This window comes from Peromyscus leucopus, chromosome 4, assembly GCF_004664715.2.
Source record: "Peromyscus leucopus breed LL Stock chromosome 4, UCI_PerLeu_2.1, whole genome shotgun sequence".
Lineage (NCBI taxonomy): Eukaryota > Metazoa > Chordata > Mammalia > Rodentia > Cricetidae > Peromyscus > Peromyscus leucopus.
In genome coordinates this window covers 97,156,108-97,177,774 of record NC_051066.1, presented here as the reverse complement: position 1 = coordinate 97,177,774, position 21,667 = coordinate 97,156,108, and the positions used below count along the sequence as shown (strand labels likewise).

The window sequence follows — 21,667 nt, the reverse complement described above, 5'->3', positions numbered from 1 at the left end:
TGGAATCGATGACTGCAGACTCACAGTTCAGAATGAAAGACACAGAAGGCTTCTGTGACCTCTTTCCCCCACCCCCAGAAAGAACCAATCTAGACAAGAAGCCCCTGAAGAGAACGCTTTAAAAATTGTGATAGGGATTCTGAAGTGTTCCTGATAGTCATGGCTTCTGGCAGAGGTGGGATAGGGAAGGACTCAGTTTTCTTTAAGGGGCTACCCACTGGAGTTTGACCATGCTCCAGTGAGTAGCATAAGGGCAACACAAATTGGACTTGGTATTTTTTTCCCTTTCTTTTCTTTGGGGTGGTCAAAAGGGAGGTGGGGTGGACCTGGGAAGATAGGGAAGTGAATGTGATCAGGGTACATTGTGTGAAACTCACAAATAATCAATAAAAATATGTTGGGGGCGCGGGGGGGGGGATGACATTTTATGGATTTTAAAAAACATTTGTTTATTATGTACAGTGTTCTGCCTCCATGTATACCTGCAGGCCAGCAGAGGGCACCAGATCTCATTACAGATGGTTGTGAGCCACCATGTGGATGCTGGGAATTGAACAGAGGACCTCTGGAAGACCAGCCAGTGCTCTTAACCTCTGAGCATCTCTCCAGCCCCCCATTTTATGGATTTTTAAAAAATCTGTATATGTGAATATATATAGTCAGAAATGTAAGGTTATGCTGGGCGGTGGCGGGACATGCCTTTAATCCCAGTGCTCAGGAGGCAGAGGCAGGCAGATCTCTGTGAGTTCAAGGCCAGCCTGGTCTACAGAATGAGTTCCAGGACAACCAGGACTGCTTCACAGAGAAACCCTGTCTTGAAAAAACCAGAAAAAAAGAAAGAGAAAGAAAGAAAGGAAGGAAGGAAGGAAGGAAGGAAGGAAGGAAGGAAGGAAGGAAGGAAGGAAGGAGAAAGGAAATAAATAAATATAAAGGTTTATCATAAAACATATCTAAGAACTTCAGAAGTTTAAGTATTTTCCTTTCCTGTGCACCCTAAAAGACACACAGAAATTTCAACCTTAGTAATTGAATTAAGGGTGTCATCAGGCTTCTTCTCTGAGACCAGGGACATTCTAATAAGGAGAGCAATTCCAGTTTACTTAACTGTTTTAGGGTTTTTAATGCTGTGATAAAACACCATAACCAAAAGCAACTTGAGGAAGAAAGAGTTTTATTTCCTCTTATAATTTGTAGTCCATCATCCTAGAAAGTTGAGGCAGAAACTGGAGATGAAGCAATGGAGGAATGCTGCCTACTGGCTTGCTCATGTACTTGCTCAATTTCTTTTCTTATTCCACCCAGCACCACCTGCCTGGGGTGGCATCACCTTCTGTGGGATGGGCCCACAACTGATAAAGCACCGATTAGGCCAATCTGGTGGGAACATTTTCTCAGTTAGGGTCCTTCTTCCCAAAGGGCTCTAGCTTGTATCAAGTTGAAAAAACTAACCAGGACATTTTCTACCTGTTAAGTCATTTTCTTACCACACAGAGCCAACCTTAGTTGTCCTTGTCTTGGGCTAAAGTGGCCATGGTATACAGGTGTTTATGTAAGCCTATGCCTGTGGGCATGAGGTCACAGGAGACCTAAGAACCCTAGAAGCCACAATGCTACCATTTCCTAGAACGATCTTCGAAGTGAGTCCTGGCAGCTTCCACAAAGAAAGCTAACTAGAAGCTGATTTGAAAACTGAAGCTCCGGCCTACGTCTTTCTCACTTCCAGCCAGCAATTCTTTCCTTTTCTTAAACTGAAGGAATTACTTCAATCCCTTTATATATTTCTAGATATTATGAGATAGGCAAGGCAGAGTCCAGCTTGTCACTACGGTCACCTGACAACTAGGCACCCACACAAATGGTTCTGGTGTGCAATGTGGCCTGGCATCAACAGTCTTGAGAAATAACACTTGTAAGGGTTAAAGGGAGCGGAGGGAGTCTGATTAACGAGACACTGAGGCCTTCCCGAAGACAAACAGCTTCAACTTCTCAGAAGGTTTATGATCGCGACCTGAGAGGGAACGCTAACTGAAACAGTCACTAGTGGAAAGAGGGATCTGGCTGACGGCCCTCCCGTCCTCCAGCAGCAGCATGGAGCTGAAGCATGCCAGGCCTCAGGGCTCTTAGTCTGAGGTATTACGAGCACTTACCATACGTAAGGTGCTGGTGTCATGACCCCACATATACCTGGTACTGAGCTTCCAGGAAGTAGTGGACAGTTCACTGAGTGGGATGTGGCAGGAGGGACGGCTAGAGCATATAATCGAAAGTAGGTCACGTCATCCCAGCTTAAAAGTGTAGCACTTTGGGCTTCAGGTGATTCCACCTCTTTCTCAGTTCAGATCTGGTGTTGTGAGAAGCGAAGATGTAGCTGATGGATTCATAAGACAGATCCCACACCTGAGATGGGGTCAAATTAAATGTTTCTGCTGCCAGTCGATACTCTTGAGAAAGGTATGTCGCAAAAACACCCTTATCATCAGTCTGCCAATATAAACAAGAACAGTTCAAAATGAAGAAGTGCTTTGTAAAAATTAACTTTTTTTGTTCAGAATTTATTTTCCCACGCTTCTTTCAATAGTCTAAAAAGGAACGTATGAGTGCATATCAGTGACAAACTTGTTTATACTTAAAAAAAAAAAAAAAAAAGACCGGAGTACTTTAACCCTGGCTTGCATATTACAAGCACATAAAGCGTTTTTAGAGCATATCCATGGCCAGGACTCATCCCAGATCATGTTGCATGCATACTGGGCACCAGCACTTTTTTAAGCTTCCCCAGATACTGCCTTTCTGCTTCTCAGAACCCAGCCAGGTATCACCTGAGCCCTTTGCAGCTTCCCCCTCCCACTGTAGCTCCGTTACTGGGGCATTTCCTTTAGGAACCCGAGCAAGTCAGCAAGATAATAAACCTATGACTTAATGTAGCAACTAAAAAGGAGCAGGAATAGAATACTTCTTACACAGATCACAGAAGGATGAGCAATGCTGTACCAGAATCCAAAATGATGCTGGTCATAAGAGGCAACTGTCTGGCTTTTGATGTTTGAGGTCAAACAAAGTTCTAGATGAAAGGGGAAAAAAATCCTTCTATTAGAAGCAAGTAAGTGAACTCATTCAGTGAGCACCAGGCAGACTCACAAGAAAACTTTCCAAACTGCTGATTTAAGCAGTTTCATTATTCCACAAAACATACTGCTGCTCATGTGTAATGGGAAACTAGTTCCCATCTGGGGTGTAGCTCAGCAGGAGACTGCCTGCCCTGCATGTGCAAGGCTCTGCACAGGCTTCCACCACTCCATACAAACACACAAAGTGCAGTTCAGAGAATGCACCTGTACAGAGATACCTGTTATCGCTGTGGCAGTGGCTGAACCAGGCAAGGAGTTAATGTTTTCTTCACAGTGATGGGCTTCCCTTGCTTTACCAAGATGACTTGAGAAGACTACAGGCCTGGAGTATAATCAGCCTGACACACTCTTTCACAGAGCCTCACATCACATCTATCCCTGTTGTTTTAACACAAGGCTCTCTATGGAGCCCTGGCTGGCCTGGAACTTACTGGCTAGCCTTGATCCACCTTCCTCTGCCTCTGCAGTGCTGGGATTAAAGGTGTGTGTTATCATGCCTGGCCTAATACCGATTTGGGGGGATGTATTTGTTGTCTTCTGATGAGTTTAGGAAGGAAGCTGTCTACTTTCTTTACTGCTCTACTCTCAGCAAATGGTGTAACAACTACAACAAAAGTCACTTCATAAAGCACAGTCACAATCAAGTGTGCAATGTCAATCAGTATGTAAAAATTGGTTTACACTTTCCCTCATTTTTAAACATGTTTTTTAATTTTTATTTTATGTGTATGTCTATGTGCTACTTATACACTGTTGTGGAATATTATTTTAAGATGTGTTACATTCATTTATGCTGTGGAATACTTGTTTTAATGATGCAAAGATGTGTTATATCCTTCTATGTTGCATTTGTTTAACTCTGTAAAGCTGTGTTACTTTGGCTAATTGGTCTAATAAGGAGATAAATGGTCAATAGCTGGGCAGGAGAAAGGACAGGAGGGGCTGGCAGGAAGAGAGAATGATTTGGAGGAGAAATCTAGAAAAAAGAGCAAGGAGGAGGAGCCAGAAGAGGAGGAGAGGAGGATGCTGGGGGTCAGCCACACAGCCAGCCGCAGAGTAAGCAACAAAGAGTAAGCAAAGGCAAAACTAGTTAATTTAAATTAGAAAAGCTGGCGAGAAACAAGCCAAGCTGAAGTCAGGCATTCATAAGTAAGAATAAGTCTCCATTTATTTATTTGGGAGCTGGGTGGCAGGCCCCCAAAGAGTAAAACAAAACAAAACAAACAAAAAACAACTACAGTATGCCTAGTGCCTGAAGAGGGAGGCCAGAAGACAGGGTCAGATCCGCTGGAACTGAAGTTAGACACAGTTGTGAGTGCCCATGTGGGTTCTAGGTATTGAACCCTGGTCCTCTGAAAGAACACCCATTGCTCTTAACTGCTGAGCAGTCTCTCTAGCCCCAATTTCCCTAATTTTTGAGACAGGTTTCCCTAAGTAATCTAGGCTAGTCTCAAACTAGTAATCCTCCTGCCTCAGACTCCTACATGGTAGGAATATAGGCCTGTGCCACCAGCTGTAATTCTTAATTTTAAGTAAATGTTACAAATTTCTATAACATTAAGTTTAATTTTTTTACATTTATTTAGAAAGGGAGAGAGAAAGAAAGAGAGAGAAAGGAGACAGAGAGAGAGAATCAGAGGACCCTGTGAGTCAGCCAGATAGAACTCAGGTCATCATGGTTGGCAGTATACATCTCTACCTGTGACTGATCTCATTGGATCCATGTGTTAATTTTATTATGGTCATCTTCAAAATTCTAAATGACCTTTGTTCCTTAAACAAACAAAACAATAACAACAACAAAAGACTGAGTTGCCAGCACTGGGGACTGTAGCAGTCAGTAAGGATGAACACAGCCAGAGTAAGAGACAGAGAGAGCCCAGCCATCATGAAACTTAGTTTCTAATAGAAGCTAAAACTTTCAGCACTTAAATGAGACCCAGAAAGCACACACACCATGTGTCTTAGTTTGTAAATATCTGAATTTTAGAACAATCCTTTTCCACACAAATCTTGCAGTCTAGGGCCTGGAGGAAGAAGAGCAAGAGGGTTGTCTGGCGACATGAAATCTAAGTCTCACCCAGAGGTATCCGGTGTTGCCTCACAAAATCCACCTGATCCAGGGATCCTCCCTCGCACGAGTGGAGGAATGTGCCGTGCCCGATTCTGTCAGGAAGCAGATCCAACAGCATTTGTGTTTCTTTTTTCTTATTTGGAACCTTCAGAAAAGTAAGAGGAGAGGATGAATGGCCTCTGCCAGTAACTGAGGTATTTTATTCTGCCCTGAGTAGTGAATGCCAACATTTTTAGGAAACATAATTACTTAAACCTTCTCAAACCTCCTCAGCTTTATCAGTCCTTTACGGCATAATAATAATCTCATGAAGTATGAACATAGAGAAGTAAAAGCTAAGCCGGGCAGTGATGGCACACGCCTTTAATTCCATACCTTAAAAACAGTAACATTAAATCAAATCATGCCTTAATGTTTTAATTAAGACTTAAAAATACTTCTAACTCCCCCTTCTAAAATGTTTTAAACAGCGTGGTGACATAGGCCTACAACCCCTAGCATTTGAGGTGGGGCCAGAAGGATCAGAAATTCAAAGACATCCTCAGCTACAAAGTGAATTCCAGGCCAGTCTGGGTTACATGAGACCCTATCTCAAAAAAAAAAAAAAACACCAAACAAACAAACAAAAACTATTTCTACTAGTTATTTACAAACAATTTTATTTTTTAAATTATAATCTGCCCTCTCTACTCTATGACAATATTATTTACCTCTGCAAGATGCAATGCCAACTTCAGACCTGCTTTTTTAGCTTCTAGAAGAGGTTCCAAGAAGTCTTTTGCTTGTCCTATCTTGAAGATAAAACGAGGGTGCATGAGAATACTGAGCAAACTGAGGGATCTGGTGTTCTGCCCCAGGAGGGATAAAATGATGGCAGATTGGTTTCGTTTGAACCTCTTGCTTATAGAGAGCCTTTAATGTGCTGGACCCTTTAGGGAATACACCATGGAAAGGTTATCCTTGACTTTGAATCTTAAGTCCAGTACCAGTGAGCTCAGGTCAACACCAGTGAGCTCAGGTCAACAAGCAAGTTGGGTGTGACGGGCCAGAATTTTTATTTCACATAGATGTTTAGTATTATGGAGAACTCATTTGGTTTAGGAAGCTTTAAGGATTAAAAACAACAACACACACAAGCACATAAGCGAGAGTGCACTCTCTTTAGAAGAATGGACAGAGTGGTCATACTGAATAATATCTATAATTTATTTTTACAGTATTTCTTTTAAGAATCCCTAAGAAATGCTATGCTATATATTCTGTTGATCTAGGACAAAACAGGGCATCATTAGGTGTGTGCTTGCCCTAATGTATGATGCTCCAAACTAATGCTCACCCCACTGACTGATTCTGCCACTAGGAGATAATTGTTTTGTTATATGTAATTTTACCATGTTAAAGTTAAAACCTTCCTTTTTAAAAAAAGAAGAAAAGGGGAAGTGCTGTGGATATCATTCTATATAAATAAAATACTGATGGCCAGTGACCAGACAGGAAGTATAGGCGGGACAAGGAGAGAGGAGAATTGGGGAAACAGGAAGAAGGGAGGAGAGACACTGCAGCCACCGTCAGGACAAGCAGCATGTAAAGACGCCGGTAAGCCACAAGTGACGTGGCAAGGTATAGATTTATAGAAATGGATTAATTTAAGATATAAGAACAGTTAGCAAGAAGCCTGCCATGGCCATACAGTTTATAAGAATTATAAGCGTCTGAGTGATTATTTTATACTTGGATTGTGGGACTGCAGGGCTTGGTGGAACCTGGAGAGAAGCAATCCAGCAACATATAGTAACTTACAGTAGGGTCTCCACTGAGGTCAAGGCCAAGAACTGTATCCTCAGCAGAGAGGAAGAACTCTTTAGCAAGTTCAACAGTCTCCTTGGCTACTGTCAGGCCACCTCTTCTGTCAATTGCCATCAAATACCTTTAATATAAGAAAAACACAGTTGATACTACCCTGGCAGGAAGATATTATAATCAAGAAAATCACAGTTGAAGGCAGGCATGGGTATATATAGGCCTATAATCAAAGTATCTGGAAGGTACAGGCAGGAAGATTGCCCTGAGCTATCAAGTGAGTTTAAGGCCAACCTGGAATGCATGAGACCTGTCTCAGAAAAACCAACCAAACCAAAAAACCTCCACCAATTTAAAATCAACTAACTCCAGAAAGGGCTACCTATAATCATATGTCTTTTCCTTACGAACTTAGTCACTTCATTGAGACTACTTAGTACAAAGCCACCAGAAAAGTAAAGAGCAACTCAGAACCACAGAAATATCTGAGATGGGTAGAGTTAGAGGCCAGCCTGGGCCACATTAGACCATGTCTAGGTCCTGTCTCCAACAAAATAAAAAAACAACCACCAAAAATCCACTTGGAAAAACTATGATGCATATAAAAAAGACTTAATTTTGCTAGAAAAAGGTGGCTGGCTACCTGGAAATATAGCTTACTCTGAAAGGCAGTGAATCTAAACATGGCACTGCACTCTGCTACACAGAATGAGACAGGATCGTCTAACCATCTAAATCGTGTCAGTATTGAGTCTGTTCAAATTTCCAATAATCTCACCTTTTTGTTTACATCTTAGGATATTCTGGTTTTTGATTTAGTTTGATTCAGGATCTAAATGAAGTCTGCAGTTTTCGTTAGTCACTGTATCTCTCATCTTTATCCTTTGTTTATTTTTTATTTATTTTTCCCCCCTTTGGAGCTGAGGACCGAACCCAGGGCCTTGTGCTTGCTAGGTGGGCACTCTACCACTGAGCTAAATCCCCAACCCCTTGATCTTTTTTAAAGTGTATTTTGTGTATGGATGTGTGTGCAATCATTTGTAAGGGTTCCAAGTACAGACAGGGTTTTGGTGAACATGTGAAGGCCAGAGGACAATCGGGTGTGGGTGCTCAAGCACCTTCACCTTTTGTCTGAGACAGTCTCCCTTGGCCTGGAACTTCCTCACGCAGGCCAAGCTAGCTGGTCTGTGAACTTGCATGTATCTGCCTGTCTTCATCTCCTACCTCACTATCTCTAGGATTACAGCATGAACACCTGGCTTTTTATGGGGGTTCTAGGGATTTGAACTCATGTCCTCACACTTGCTAGGCAAGTGCTTTACCAACTGAACCATCTCCCAACCTCCTAAGTCTCTTTTCATCTATTCCTACTCACTTCTCTCCCATTCTCATTTCTAGCCTACCTCTTTTCTTGCAAAGTATTTGTTGTGTGTCCTACAAAGCTTCCTACAGTTTGGGTTCTGTTGACTGCATCCCCATGTTAACATGTCCTCCTGTATTTTCTATAAACTGATTAACTGGATCTAGTTTAGATGCTTAATTAGATCAGACTTAATTTTTTGACAAGAATAAATAGGTGATGAAGCCAGGCATCATGGCACATGACCATAATCCCAGCACTTGGGAGAGAAAGGCAGTAGGATCAGGAGTTCAAGCACCTTCACCTTTTGTCTGAGACAGTCTCCCATTGGCCTGGAACTTCCTCAGGGCGGTGGTGGCGCACGCCTTTAATCCCAGCACTTGGGAGGCAGAGCCTGGCGGATCTCTGTGAGTTTGAGGCCAGCCTGGTCTACAGAGTGAGTTCCAGGACAGGCTCCAAAGCTACACAGAGAAACCCTGTCTCAAAAAAACAAACAACAACAACAACAACCAAAAAGGAGGTCCACTTCACCTTAACAGCAACGAGAAGCCATACTCAACTTGAGCAAAAATGCTAGAATTTCACTACCAGATGACCAAATTCAGAACTGTATTCTCATCTTACACAACAAGGTTCTTGATTCTATTTTTTTTTCTATTGTAGGTAAAAATCAGATAACAGTTGATTTTTTTAAAAATCCATCACCTTTATGAGACAGTAAAACATCACATTCTGCTTTTTAAAAGGGTAACTATTATTAATGCACCATCTTCTTACCTAACATCAATATCTAAGTTTTCTTGTTTGCACTGTTTTATGCCTTCAAGAATGGATTCCACGTAAGTCTTCTTCGTCATTCCTGGAAAGAGCACAGAGGAACATATGTAAAAACAGTATCACCTAGTTTATCCTGCAAACAGCAACACTTTATGCTACGCTAGGGCCCGGTTAAAGGTGAAGTAGCGTGGCCTTTAGGGAAACCTTTTGTTTTTTTAAATATTTTATCTTGTGTGTGTGTACATATGCATATGTGTGTGAGTACCTAAAGAGGCCAGAAGAGGGCATCAGATCTCCTGGAGCTGGAGTTACAGATTGTGGTGAGCCCCCTGATGTGGGTGCTGAGTACCAAACTGGTCCTCTGAAAGAGCAGAAGGGCTCTTATATGCTAAGCCATCTCTCTGGCCCCAAGGGGAAACATTTAGTATAGTATTCTTTGTCTGTCTGTGGACCTGAGACTGAACCTACGACATCATGTTTGCTAGGCAGATGTTCTACCACTGAATCACATTCACATTCCTAAACGATGTGGCCCAAGCCAGCCTCAGACTCATGATCTTCCAGCTTCTACCTCACCTCTAAAGAATACTCTACCATTATCTGCTATCACAACAGGCCATTTCAGTTAATGACTGGACTTTAGTAAAACTGAAAAGACAAAGTTTAAAAAGTGAAAAAAATCAAAACCAACTTTAGGAGTAATAAGTGCTTTATAAAAATGTTCATAAACAAACATAAAAGTAATAAAAGACAGAAAATAGAAAACAGACCAAAATGACAATCAATACAAACCCAACTGAAAATTAGTCTTTGTCCTCCGACTTCCACATGTGTGCTATGGCATGTTCCTCATACAAAAATAATAATTTTTTAACTTAAAAAAAGTTATTTAGAGCTAGTCATGGTGATACTACCTTAATCTTGGCATCTGGGGGGCTGAGGAAGGAAGATCTGAAGTTTTAGGCCAGCCTGGTCTACAAAGACCTTGTTTCAAAATACCAAATAGATAAATAAAAAGATTTTTCTCCCTTAGCAGGACGTTTTTCTTCTATTCTAGGGAAAAACCCTAAAACTCAAAAACCAAGTTCCTTCCCCTCAACCCTGCTCAGTTGGGCCTCTCATCCACGGCCTCAGAGGCATCATCCAAGTTTAGAGTGCTCAAGTCTTCCCCTGGTGTGCCTTGTAAGACTGTTCCAGAAAAGTCTCTAAAATTGCCTTTTACTTGTTATAAATGCTTTTTTAAATGGAAACTTTCATTATAATAAAAAATATTATGAAGAATTAAAAAGTAACCACAATCCCATTACCACTATTTACTATTGTGTACACATGCATATGTTTAGCAGATGAAATGCCACTAGCTTTATATTTTCAGTAATTTAACAATGCATTGGGTAATTCCACCTGAAGTGTCTTTGCAACAGAACCCCCCCCCCACTTTTTGATTTAGGGTTTTACTGTGTTGCTCTGGCTGGCCTGGAACTCCTTATGTAGACCAGGCTGGCCTCAACCTCCAAGAGATCTGCCTGCCTCCACCTCCCCAGTGCTGAGATTTAAGAGCACTGTGCCCAGCCTTTTTATATGGGCTCTGGGTCTTGAACTCAGACCTTCATGCTTACAAGACAAGTACTTTACCAACTGAGCCGTCTCCCCAAATGCTGTGTCCTTTTCTTGAAGGAAACAAAAACAAGAACAAAAACAAAACCCTCGAGGAAGATTGGAAGATTAAGAGATGCTACTTCCCCTTCTTTATCAAAGAGTGCCCAAGTGGGTTTTCTACTTTTGATTTAAGAATTAATTACGAATAATGAGCATCCCTGCGGCTCAGGAGTAGATCACTCGCCTACAATGTGTGAGGTCCTGGTCCTGAAACTCAGCATCATCGCATATATTTTTAAAAGCCATTTTAAGCATCACTAATGTACACTCGAAGAACTTTCGTTGTTGCTGAGTAATGGAAGCAAACATGAACCCTGTGTGACCAGAGCACATGGCAACAGGACAGTACATTCCCTGAGAAGTAATTAAACTCTACCAGTAGCGTTCTCTCCTCTGGGGGTGCTCCTCAGCTCCAGGTACTTGACACCATCGTCTGCAAACTCCTTAATGACATCTTTTGTGACCTGACAATAAAGACAAGGCACACACATTGACAGTGCTGGAGGAAGGTAGTCGACGAAATGGCCGAGTGCTACAGTTTTATTTCATTGGTTAAATTTGACTGGCAAAGGATGTAGGAAATCTCCCGGGTAAGAGGGATAGCCTGCTTTGTCTGTACCTAACGGAGACCATGCCAGCTTGGCAACAGTTCCCATGACCCCATTCCCACGTGAAAACTAAGTCTGCATACTAGCCATTCTTTCTTTTCTTTTTTTTAATTTTTGAGACAGGTAGTCTAGACGAGCCTTGAACTCACCTGATTCTCCTGCCTCTGCCTGCCTAGTGGCAATCCTGGCTTTCCCTCCCTTCTTGAAAGCATCCCTTTGACTTCCTAGTGTTTATAATAGCAGATAAAAGAGAAATGAGTCAGAGCCAATGGAGCCACACAGTGTTTGCACGGTGCTGGGAAATGGACAGACAGAAGTAAACAGCTCTACTGATGTGACAATTAGACATTATCTGTGTGTTAGCTAAGGTCGTGGCTTAAGGTTCTTATGCAAGTTATGTAGGAACCCCCTGTATTTTTCACCAAATTCTAGTAGGCCAACTTTTTCTCTGAGGTATTTGGGAAAATCACCCCTAGGCAAAGAAAGTGTGCGATAAATAAAGTAAAACTATCTAATACTGTACAAACCTAACAACCTAAAAATTGCTGAAGGCATATTTTTCTTTTCTGCCATCAATCCTAAGAAATACCCAATTTAGATGGGAGGGGAAGAGACCAGACTGCAGATCCCCCAAGTCGGCCCTGCTTGGCGCTTCAGTTGTTTAGGCTAATCTTAATCTTCTTTGACTGTGCACATGAACCTGCAAGGACAGTGTCTTCACAAAGGAATAAGGGCAGGCTGGCTCTGCAGACAATACCTAACAGACAGGACTTAGTGAATTTCTAGCAATACAATGTCTGCACCCACGTTTTTGGCCTCATGAAAGCCAAAAAGGAAGTTTTCTATTTTTTGTTTTTCAAGACAGGATTTCTCTGTGTAGCCCTGGCTATCATGGAACTTTTTCTGCCTCTGCTTCTGCCTCCTGAGTGCTAGGTTAAAGGTATGTGCCAGCACTGTGCTGTCTGGAAAGGAATTATTAATAATAGAATGGATAGTTCATATTCACAAGGCAGGCTAGAAAATCAGACAGACAGAGACTGCACTGCTCAAGGCAACACTAGAGCAGTCCAAAATCAAGTCATCACAGACAACAAAGGTACCCTGCTGCCTCCCTCACCTTCCAGCACTGCTGGCACTGGACGCTCTGGGGACCACTGCCAAGAACACCAACCTGTTGCCACGGCCGTAACAAAGCACGGCCTCATCTCTGCAGGCTGAGAAACCTGGATTTCATCATTACCCAGAACTACAACCAGGAAGGGCCAGCCTACCCTCTTCCCCTGAGACCGACAGAGAAACCAGATGCTGAGAGCAGCCGTGTTAGGGGCTGGCTCTCTCAGTTCCAATTCTTGCTCCGACAGAACACAGTCCAATCAGTTAAATTCCTTAACAGGAAAGTGTATCAGCTCTGGAAGAGGCACAATCCTGTCACTTTCTATGTGTGACTTTAAGTAAGCTACCTTTCATTTTTCTCTGTTTGTTTATTTGTTTGTTTGGTGAAGGATGCCGGGAAGTAAGCACCAGGCACTAAGCGAGAGGTGTACCAGTGAGCTGCAGTCCCAGGCCACTTTAAATCTCTTTTCTGAGACAAGGTCTCTCCACAAAGTTCTGTCCTGGAACTCACTCTGTAGCCCAGGCTGGCCTCAAACTCACAGAGATCCACCTGCCTCTGCCACTCAAATGCTACACCTAAAGGCGCGGGTCACCATGCCTGGCCCTTGTAGAACCTGACTCTTTTACAGGTGATCTCGACTAGAGTTTAAGTGAGTCCCATGTCTTAGTTAGGGTTTTTATTGCTGTGATAAAACGCCATGACTAAAAGCAACTTGGGGAGCTCACAACTCTCAAGTCACACTCCACCACGGAGAGAAGTCAGGGCAGGAACTGGAGGCAGGAGGAAACTGAAGTAGACGCCATAAAGGAGTGCTGCCTAATGGCTTGCTTCTCCTGGCTTGCTCAGCAGAGGTAGACTGCCCAGAGTGCTGAGCCCTGCCATATGAATCAGTAATCAAAAAATGCCCAATAGACCAACAGACCTGCCTACAGACCAGTCTTATGGAGGCATTTTATCAACTAAGATTCCCTCTTTTAGCCAGGCGTGGTGGCGCATGCCTTTAATCCCAGCACTCAGGAGGCAGAAGCAGGCAGATCTCTGTGAGTTCGAGGCCAGCCTGGTCTACAGAGTAACCTCCAGGACTGCCAGAGCTGTTACATAGAAAAACCCTGTCTCAAAAAGAAAGAGAGAGAGAGAGAGAGAGAGAGAGAGAGAGAGAAGAGAAGAGAAGAGAAGAGAAGAGAAGAGAAGAGAAGAGAAGAGAAGAGAAAGAAGAGAAGAGAAAGAAGAGAAGAGAAAATAAAAGAAAAAAGAAAAGAAAAGATTCCCTCTTTCCAGGTCTGTCTACATGGCTACTTCACTGTCGTCACTTTTAGACGCTTGCGCCAGCAGCACTAAACCAAATGCAGAGAATCGTCCTGTGTGGTGGTATTGTGTTCCCCAAAATATTGTGTACCTTAATAAACTTATCTGGGGTCAGAGAACAGAAAAGCCACTAGTTAGGCAGTGATAGCACACGCCTTTAATCCTAGCATTCCAGAGACAGAAATCCCTCTGGATCTCTGAGTTCAAGGCCACATTGGAAACAGCCAGGCATGGTGACTCACGCCTTTAATCCCAGAGAGTGGTGGTAGAAAGCAGAAAGATATATAAGGCGTGAGGACCAGAAACTAGCAGCATTTGGCTGGTTAAGCATGTAGCTGGTTAAGCTTCAGGCTTTCGAGCAGCAGTTCAGCTGAGATTCATTCTGGATGAGGACACAGAAGCTTCCAGTCTGAGGAAACAGGACCAGCTGAGAAGTTGGCCAGGTGCGGTTAGCTGTGGCTTGTTCTGTCTCTCTGATCTACCAGCATTGACCCCAACAACTGGCCTCGGGTTTGATTTTATTAATAAGAACTTTTAAGATTCCTGCTACAGTCCTGTCTCATCGAAGAAGAGCCTCCCACCAACTCTCCTTCTGAAACAAAAACAGCATTACTCTACCAACGGTGCCTTAAGCTCGTCATCTGCCCTGCATGGTCCACCAATAAAGTGAGACCGGAGGGAGCCGTTGTAGTAGACACTGCTAGCAGGTGTCCCTGGTATCCGCTGAGCAGCTAGTGAGATTGCATCCTTTTAGATGCCTAGAAAGCCCTCTGCATATCCCCAGCAGAGAGCTTACCGCACTACATAAATCCATCTACTGACAGGACTGTTTCTCCAACCTCCCACAAACCCCCAGAAGTAGGGATTGTATCTGTATCTCTTTAGATCACCCAAGTACAGATACTTGGTAGAGTGCCTGGAACACGGGGGGTACACAGTCAACTTTTGCTGAACCAAATTATTAAAGTTAATTCTTTTCTAAAAGGGAATCAATACAATTAGCATGCTTATTCCAAAGGGGAAAAAACTGACTAGTTTAAAGGTTAATTCTTCAGAACCTAGATTGTATTTTTTTATTTGCCTTTTCATTTTCTTTTCTTTTTCTTTTTTTTCTCTTTTTTGCATGCAGATGTGGTAGAGATTTCAAACCCAGGGTCTCTTTCATTCTAGGCAAGCCCTCTACCACTGAACTACTCACCTATCCATTTTTTCCCTTTTATTTTCTGTATCTGACTTTCCTTCCTTCCTTCCTTCCTCCCTCCCTTCCTTCCTTCCTTCCTTCCTTCCTTCCTTCCTTCCTTCCTTCCTTCCTTCCTTCCTTCCCTCCTTCCCTGCGCATGCCTGTGTGTGTGAGACAGAGGTAGGGAGGGGGTGTTAGTCTTGCTATGCAGTCCAGGCTTGAATGAGCTGGATTATAAGCACATGTCACATTTTCCTTAATGACCTGGGCATTGTGGCGAACACCTGTAACCCAGCACTTGAAAGGTGGAGACAGGAAGACCAGTAGTGTAAGGCCAGCCTCAACTACAGAGAATGTATGAGACCAGTCTGGGCTATATGGGAAAAAAAACAAAAAAACAAAAAACAACAACAACAAAAAAAAAACAAAGAGAGGAATGAATAATAATGTAATGCCCATCTGAGGTCAAGTATTTCTTTTTTGAAGGTTTATTTTTATTTTATGTGTACAAATGTTTTTCCTGCTTGTATGTCTGTTCACCATGTGTGTGCAGCACTGCAGAGGCCAGAAGAGGATGTCAGATTCCCTGGAACTGAAGTTACAGTGGGCTGTGAGCCACAATGTGGTTGCTGGGAATCAAATCTGGGTCCTCCGGAAGAGCGGCCAGTGCTCTTCACACTGAGCATCTCTCCAGCCCCAAGTATTTCTTATGACATGTCATATATGGAAATAGGATCAGGCTTTCCTGTCTACATTATTCCCTATCCAATAGAAGATGGTGATCTTGGTTCTTTCCTCACAAATTCCTTTTTCCCTTCCACTCCCTCCCTCATTTCTTTAACAATAAGACTTTACCTTAGCTCTTAGGTAGATGTCTTACACTGATTTTTATTATTTATTTATTTATTTGGTTTTTCAAGACAGGATTTCTCTGTTTTAGTCCTTGCTGTTCTAGAATTCACTTTGTAGACCAGGCTGGCCTCGAACTCAGAGATCAGTCTGCCCTGCCTCCTGAGTTCTGGGATTAAAGGCGTGCGCTGCCACTGCTGCCACTGCCACCACCACCACCACCACCACCACCACCACCACCACCACCTGTCTTACAGTGATTTCTAAAAGAGCTGTCATTACAAAAAATTTAAAAGTTAATGGAAAAGAAACTGAGAGGGAAAAAAAAAAAACATTTTCATCAGAACCCTAATGAAAGCAATGAGACGTTCACTGCTTCCAATTCACCATTCTAAAACGCCTTCCATGTCTCACCATTAGAATGTCCTCAGCACTAGTAGTAAGCTGGTGAATAACCTGGAACATCTGGAAACATCTACAAATGAACAAAACGTTTTAATATACTTCAGTCTGCAAAAACTCATTACTCAAGAAAAACTCCCTAAGTGGAATTAATTAGTAAACTTTAGGTTAATAGTAAGTATATATTTAGATTTACAAAGAACTATAGGATTGATTCTTTTCAAAAATTACATTGATCTAGAAAGCCAATTTAATAGCTAAAAAGAAGATATTATTTATGTATATTTTAAAGTATGAAATAATAATTCCCATTCTCTAATCCTCCAACAACAGCAAATAGGGAAAAATCCAAGAAGCAACTCAATATAGTATAATTTAACAAACAATATAAATCAATACAAATACTGTCAGTAGTCTAACAGTTGGAAAAATGCTATATGGTTGGTTGTATTTTCCATGCCAGATGTCTCTTATTTAAGTATTAAAATCTGATTCTTATATATTACAATCTCAAAATACTGACAGACAAAAAATTCCCACTTCCCCAAACTCACTCTTCTAAAGTCCTTTTCTTTCCCTTGTCAATCATGGTCATGTGATCATGAACTTTAAGATGTGGCTTCTTGGCTATTAATTTCTTCATGGTATTGGAACTAATGGAGCCATTCAAGTGGGCATGGAGTTCCTAAAACAAGAGAATATAATCAGTAAAAAGGTACCAAATATCTACTAGATTCCTAGTCCCATACCAGGCTCTGACTGTTTGTAGTTTGTACTAGGCAAGCTACTTGACAAGTTAGCTATACCGTTCTACAATTTCTACCCATAAAATTTACTTGTCTTTTGTGGAAAACAATATAAAAGTCATTATGCAACAAGAATTCTGCAGTTCATTCTTACCACTTTTGGCAATTCCACGTAAAAGTCTGTCTTCCATGGCTGCTGTCCTTCTGCCTCCATCCTTCCAGGAGGAGGCAAAGATTTCTCTTCACTCTTACCCTTCACTTGGGCAATACAACTTAATTAAGTCAGAATTTCTGAGGTCCTGGGCTTTCTTCAGATTGCTTTACTTAACACATATTTTAATGTGGCTTTGGGATCAATTTCACCTACAGAAAGGAATGTAAATATTTTCAGATGCTAATATATAAACAAAGAAACCCCACTGCTATTTCCTTTTACACAGCCCCCTTCCCTCAAGCTAATCTTAGGTGTTTCTGCAGTGGGGAAGTGACTAGTAAAGGATATAAACAAATATAAGAAAAAGTATTCACGCTAGTAAGAGGTGTATTACAATTCAGAGTTAGTCAAAGGTCAGGACCTCACTTCTTATCTGTTTGTATGTTCCTTTAACGTTTCTATGGGCAATGCCAGGTTAACACACACATGTAGTACATGTTTGCTTTCACAAGAAGACACTATTTCAACTTCATGCTGCACCAACACCTTCCTTAAATGGGCTGGGGCTGTGCTGGACCTGATTTTGGGCCCAGATCCTGTCTTTGGATGGAGGCTTGAAGTTACTGTCTGCTCTTCTCTGGGTAGACTAGATGCCTCCAGTCTTGTGCTCACTGAGTCATTCTACTACAGAAACTGCTCCCCAAAGATCACTAATCAGCTCCTCAACACCAAAACTTGACATTTTCAATCAGCTGGACTCCAAAACTCATACTTAGTTGTTAAAATCATCCTAATTTCCTTTCCTAATTCAGCCAGACACAAAATTAATAAATGATAACGTTTCTACACACCTCTGGGAGTGCTTTCTTACTGATAACTCCTAGGCACCCAATGTAGTACTTCATTCTACACTCCAACCTGGGTTGCTCTCTTTAAAAGGGGGGGTGGAGGAACTCAACATGCCACCGGGAATAATTACATCTCTTTCACACTGTTTTCAGCAGACATACTCAGCACCACTAAGAATCACAGAATTTTGGAAGTGGAGGAGAGTTGACGTCATTTTATAGTTGAAGAGAGGGTGACTACTTTACTCACTGTAGACCTGGCATAGAACTGTAAATACATAGCATTGGTGGGTGCAGGGGACTAAACTGCCAGTAATTATCTGTAAAGGTCTCTTCACTTTCCATCTGGCCTAATTTAAGATTTAAATGAGTTCTCCCTCGCAACGAGAACTAATAAAGGAGAAGCTGTTAGCGGTTTTTTTGTTTTGTTTTGTTTTTGGTTTTTCGAGACAGGGTTTCTCTGCGTAGCCCCGGCTGTGCTAGAACTTGCTCTGTAGAGTCCGGCTGGCCTCGAACTCACAAAGATTCGCCTCCCTCTACCTCCCGACTGCTAGGATTAAAGGCGTGCGCCACCACCGCCGGGAAAGAAACCATCTACTTTTGCCTGCTAAAGATCCGCGGTGCTGGTCCTTTGCAGGTCGTCAGCCCACAACTCACCTAAAAATGTTCTGAAATACCTACACAATTTTTTCCCCTTCACGCCGAAAACTCTGTAGGAAAGTGGTAAACTGAGCTCCCCACACTCTAGCTGTCACCTAAGCAAAGGGCGTATTCGCGGGAAAACGTGATTGGAGGGAAAAAAAAATCAAAAAGTCTCTCGCGGATTTTGGCAGAGCGCGCTCTGCTCGGAAGTGACGCACACTGGCACCCGGAAGCGGATGAGCACCAACCCGGTGAGTGCTTCGTGTGGAGTATTGCAGGGCGTCTTCGGGCCATGGGCCCGCGAGGCCGCGAGCGCCGGGCGGGAGCGGTCCAGAGCACCAACGACAGCAGCGCCCTCAGCAAGCGATCGCTGGCCGCACACGGATACGTGCGCGACGCCTTCGCGGCGCTGCTCGTCCCGGGACCCGTGCGGCGCACGCCGCTCGTCCACCGCGGCTACTACGTGCGCGCGCGCGCCGTGCGTCACTGCGTGCGCGCCTTCCTCCAGCGCACCGGCGCGCTCCCGGCCCCGACCCGGGCGCAGATCCTGTCTTTGGGTGCCGGCTCCGACTCGCTGTACTTTCGCCTGAAAGCTGCGGGTCTCCTGGCCCGGGCTGCCGTCTGGGAGGTGGACTTCCCGGACGTGTCTCGGCGCAAGGCGGAGAGGATCAGGGAGACCCCGGAGCTGTGCTCGCTGACCGGCCCTTTCCAGATCGGGGACTCGGCGTCCGCTCTGTGCTTCGAGAGCTCGGATTACCGCATCCTGGGCGCGGACCTGCGTGAGCTCCCGCGATTAGGCGAGGCCCTGGACGGCGCGGGCCTGGACGCCACCTCTCCCACGCTGCTCCTGGCCGAGGCGGTGCTGACCTACCTGGAGCCGCCCGGGGCCGCGGCCCTCATCGCCTGGGCCGCCCAGCGTTTCCCCGACGCCCTTTTCGTCATCTATGAGCAGATGAAGCCGCGAGACGCCTTTGGGCAAGTCATGCTGCAGCACTTTGAGCGGCTGCACTCTCCCCTGCACGGCCTGGAGCTCTTCCCCGACGTGGAGGCCCAGGTGCGGCGCTTCCTTGGAGCTGGCTGGACTGCCTGCAGCGCCCTGGACCTGAACGAGTTCTATCGCCGCCATCTCCCCGCGGACGAGCGTCGGCGAGTCGAGACGCTCGAGCCCTTTGATGAGTTTGAGGAGTGGCATCTGAAGTGTGCCCACTATTTCATCCTAGCTGCATCTAGGGGAGACACGCTGTCGGAAACTCCGGTGTTGCCGCCCTCAGAGACACCTTTTCGGATCGATCCTGCTTCGCCTTCCGGTTTTTTTCCCTGCCAGAGTAGTCACTAGTGACCACCAGCACTCAAGCCTGAAGAGATATGGCCACACCTCTGTGCTCTTGAGCCCTGGCGTTATTTTCAGTGCAGGAGGCTTTGGAGAACAAGAGGGGCGACACCGCCGAGTGAGCACGTTTCACTTGCTCTCGAGATCCTGCGACTCGGAATGGAAAGGCAGCCAAATAAGTACTTTGGGGACTGAAGGCCAGTGGGATGGACGCCTTTATCACACCATGACAAGGCTTTCAGATACTCGGGTTCTGGTTCTTGGAGGAAGATTGTCCCCATTAAGTCCAGCTTCTGGGGCTCTCCAACTTGATTTACACAGAGGTGAGGATAATTGCCCCGAGAGTCAGCATGTAACAGTAACAAAGGCTGCCTTGGAAGAAGGTCCCATGTTGTCCTGTTGGCGGCATTCAACAACGGAAGTATACTATCAGAATCAAAGATACTTGTTTGTGTATGGTGGCCGGAGTGCGGTGGGACCTGTCCTAAGTGACTGTCGCTTCCTACACGCAGAGACAATGACTTGGGTCAGAATCCCAGTAGAAGGGGCAGCCCAGAAGGTCGGCATTCCCACAGTGCCTGTAGTTGGCAAGGAGGAGCACTCATCGCCGGAGGTCTAGGGGCTTCTGAGGAACCATTGAGCTCGGTACTCTTTCTCAGACCAAAGTCCTCTGGATTCCTCTGGGAATCCATCGATATCCAGCCCCCCATTACCCCAAGGTACTCTCACACCGCTCATGTATTTAATGGAAAGCTGCTTCTGGTTGGAGGCGTCTGGATTCATTCCTCCTCAGTTCCTGGAGTGACTGTTATCAATTTGACTACGGGGTTGAGCTGTGAGTATCAGCTTGACACAACATCTGTGCCATGGCCACTAATGTCGCACAACCACAGCAGCATCCTCCTTCCTGAAGAGCCGCAGATCCTGCTCACTGGAGGTGGCGGGAACTGCTTTTCCTTCGGGACTTACTTCAACCCCCACACAGTGGCGTTAGATCTGTCTTCCTTAAGTACAGGGCAATAAAGACCGGACTCTTGACATATTCAGGACCTAAGAATGGATTCGGTTGTAGACATTGCCACCCCCAACACACACCTCTTTGACCACATTATTGAGTGTAGAACTTGAAAACTCATTAAAATCAATGCCAACAATGAGATGGTAGGAAAATAAAACAGTTAAAGGAGTGTCCGTACATCCTAGAGACCTCAGCAGCATGTGTCCATTTTATTGGGTTTCTAGCAATTTTCAAATCTTAGCCATTTATTGAGGCACAGCAACCGTTAGCCTAAGTAAAAAATTTCCCAAACTGGGTCTGCGACCTAGGTTATATTTTGGAAAAAGTTTCACACAGATCTTTAGTAAGAATACAAGGTTGAATATAGATCAGGAACACAGTTTTGACCTGTTTCTTTGTGTGTAAAAACCCGAAAGGAACACTACAGTTTGAAGACCTCTGCTTTTAGTTTGAACACAGGGCTGGCTTTAACAATGAGGAAAAGTACAACTTGAAAATTGTGCTTTTGATCATTTTTTTGCTAATGTTTTGTGTTAATAAACCAGACATTTCATGCCTTAATTAATTTGTAACTGGTATAATGATGTTTGTTCCAGATCTTACTCTACCTCTCACTGTCAGCCATCATTGTGAGCCACACAGCTTAGCTTTATAGGCAGCATCAGTCAGCTCT

At 43.9% G+C, this 21,667-nt stretch overlaps 2 protein-coding genes across 4 annotated transcripts; one reads left to right on the top strand and one right to left on the bottom strand.

The window, feature by feature from the left end:
* Positions 1-1,154: 1,154 nt before the first annotated feature.
* Positions 1,155-18,981, bottom strand: Adal (adenosine deaminase like). 3 transcript variants are annotated; one of them, XM_028878684.1, is made up of 11 exons: positions 18,895-18,981; positions 17,157-17,365; positions 16,811-16,941; positions 16,269-16,329; positions 11,175-11,262; positions 9,140-9,221; positions 7,003-7,129; positions 5,913-5,993; positions 5,209-5,347; positions 2,961-3,061; positions 1,155-2,481 (listed from the first exon to the last, which is right to left on the bottom strand). In XM_028878684.1, exons 2-11 carry the CDS (start codon positions 17,214-17,216, stop codon positions 2,287-2,289), a joined length of 1,065 nt encoding a protein of 354 aa, XP_028734517.1. In that variant the 5' UTR covers positions 17,217-17,365; positions 18,895-18,981; the 3' UTR covers positions 1,155-2,286. The 3 variants fall into 3 exon arrangements, with proteins under 3 accessions (XP_028734517.1, XP_037061062.1, XP_028734518.1); XM_037205167.1 differs by lacking the exon at positions 18,895-18,981 and adding an exon at positions 18,686-18,823; XM_028878685.2 differs by lacking the exon at positions 18,895-18,981 and adding an exon at positions 18,662-18,822.
* Positions 18,917-21,555, top strand: Lcmt2 (leucine carboxyl methyltransferase 2). The gene is given in 3 exon segments (XM_028878683.2): positions 18,917-19,955; positions 19,957-20,521; positions 20,524-21,555. Coding segments are annotated over 3 exon segments (2,058 nt in total). The 5' UTR covers positions 18,917-18,938; the 3' UTR covers positions 21,000-21,555.
* The last annotated feature ends 112 nt before the right edge of the window (positions 21,556-21,667 follow it).

Excerpts from the sequence above, each read along its gene's own strand:
- Adal (XM_028878684.1), bottom strand. The coding sequence starts at position 17,216 with ATGGAGGCAGAAGGACAGCAGCCATGGAAGACAGACTTTTACGTGGAA. Across the intron at positions 16,330-16,810 it reads AAGAAAAGGACTTTAGAAGA|ATGTTTCCAGATGTTCCAGG; the intron begins GTGAGTTTGGGG and ends GTTCATTTGTAG. Across the intron at positions 2,482-2,960 it reads CTCATCCTTCTGTGATCTGT|ACTGATGATAAGGGTGTTTT; the intron begins GTAAGAAGTATT and ends TTATATTGGCAG.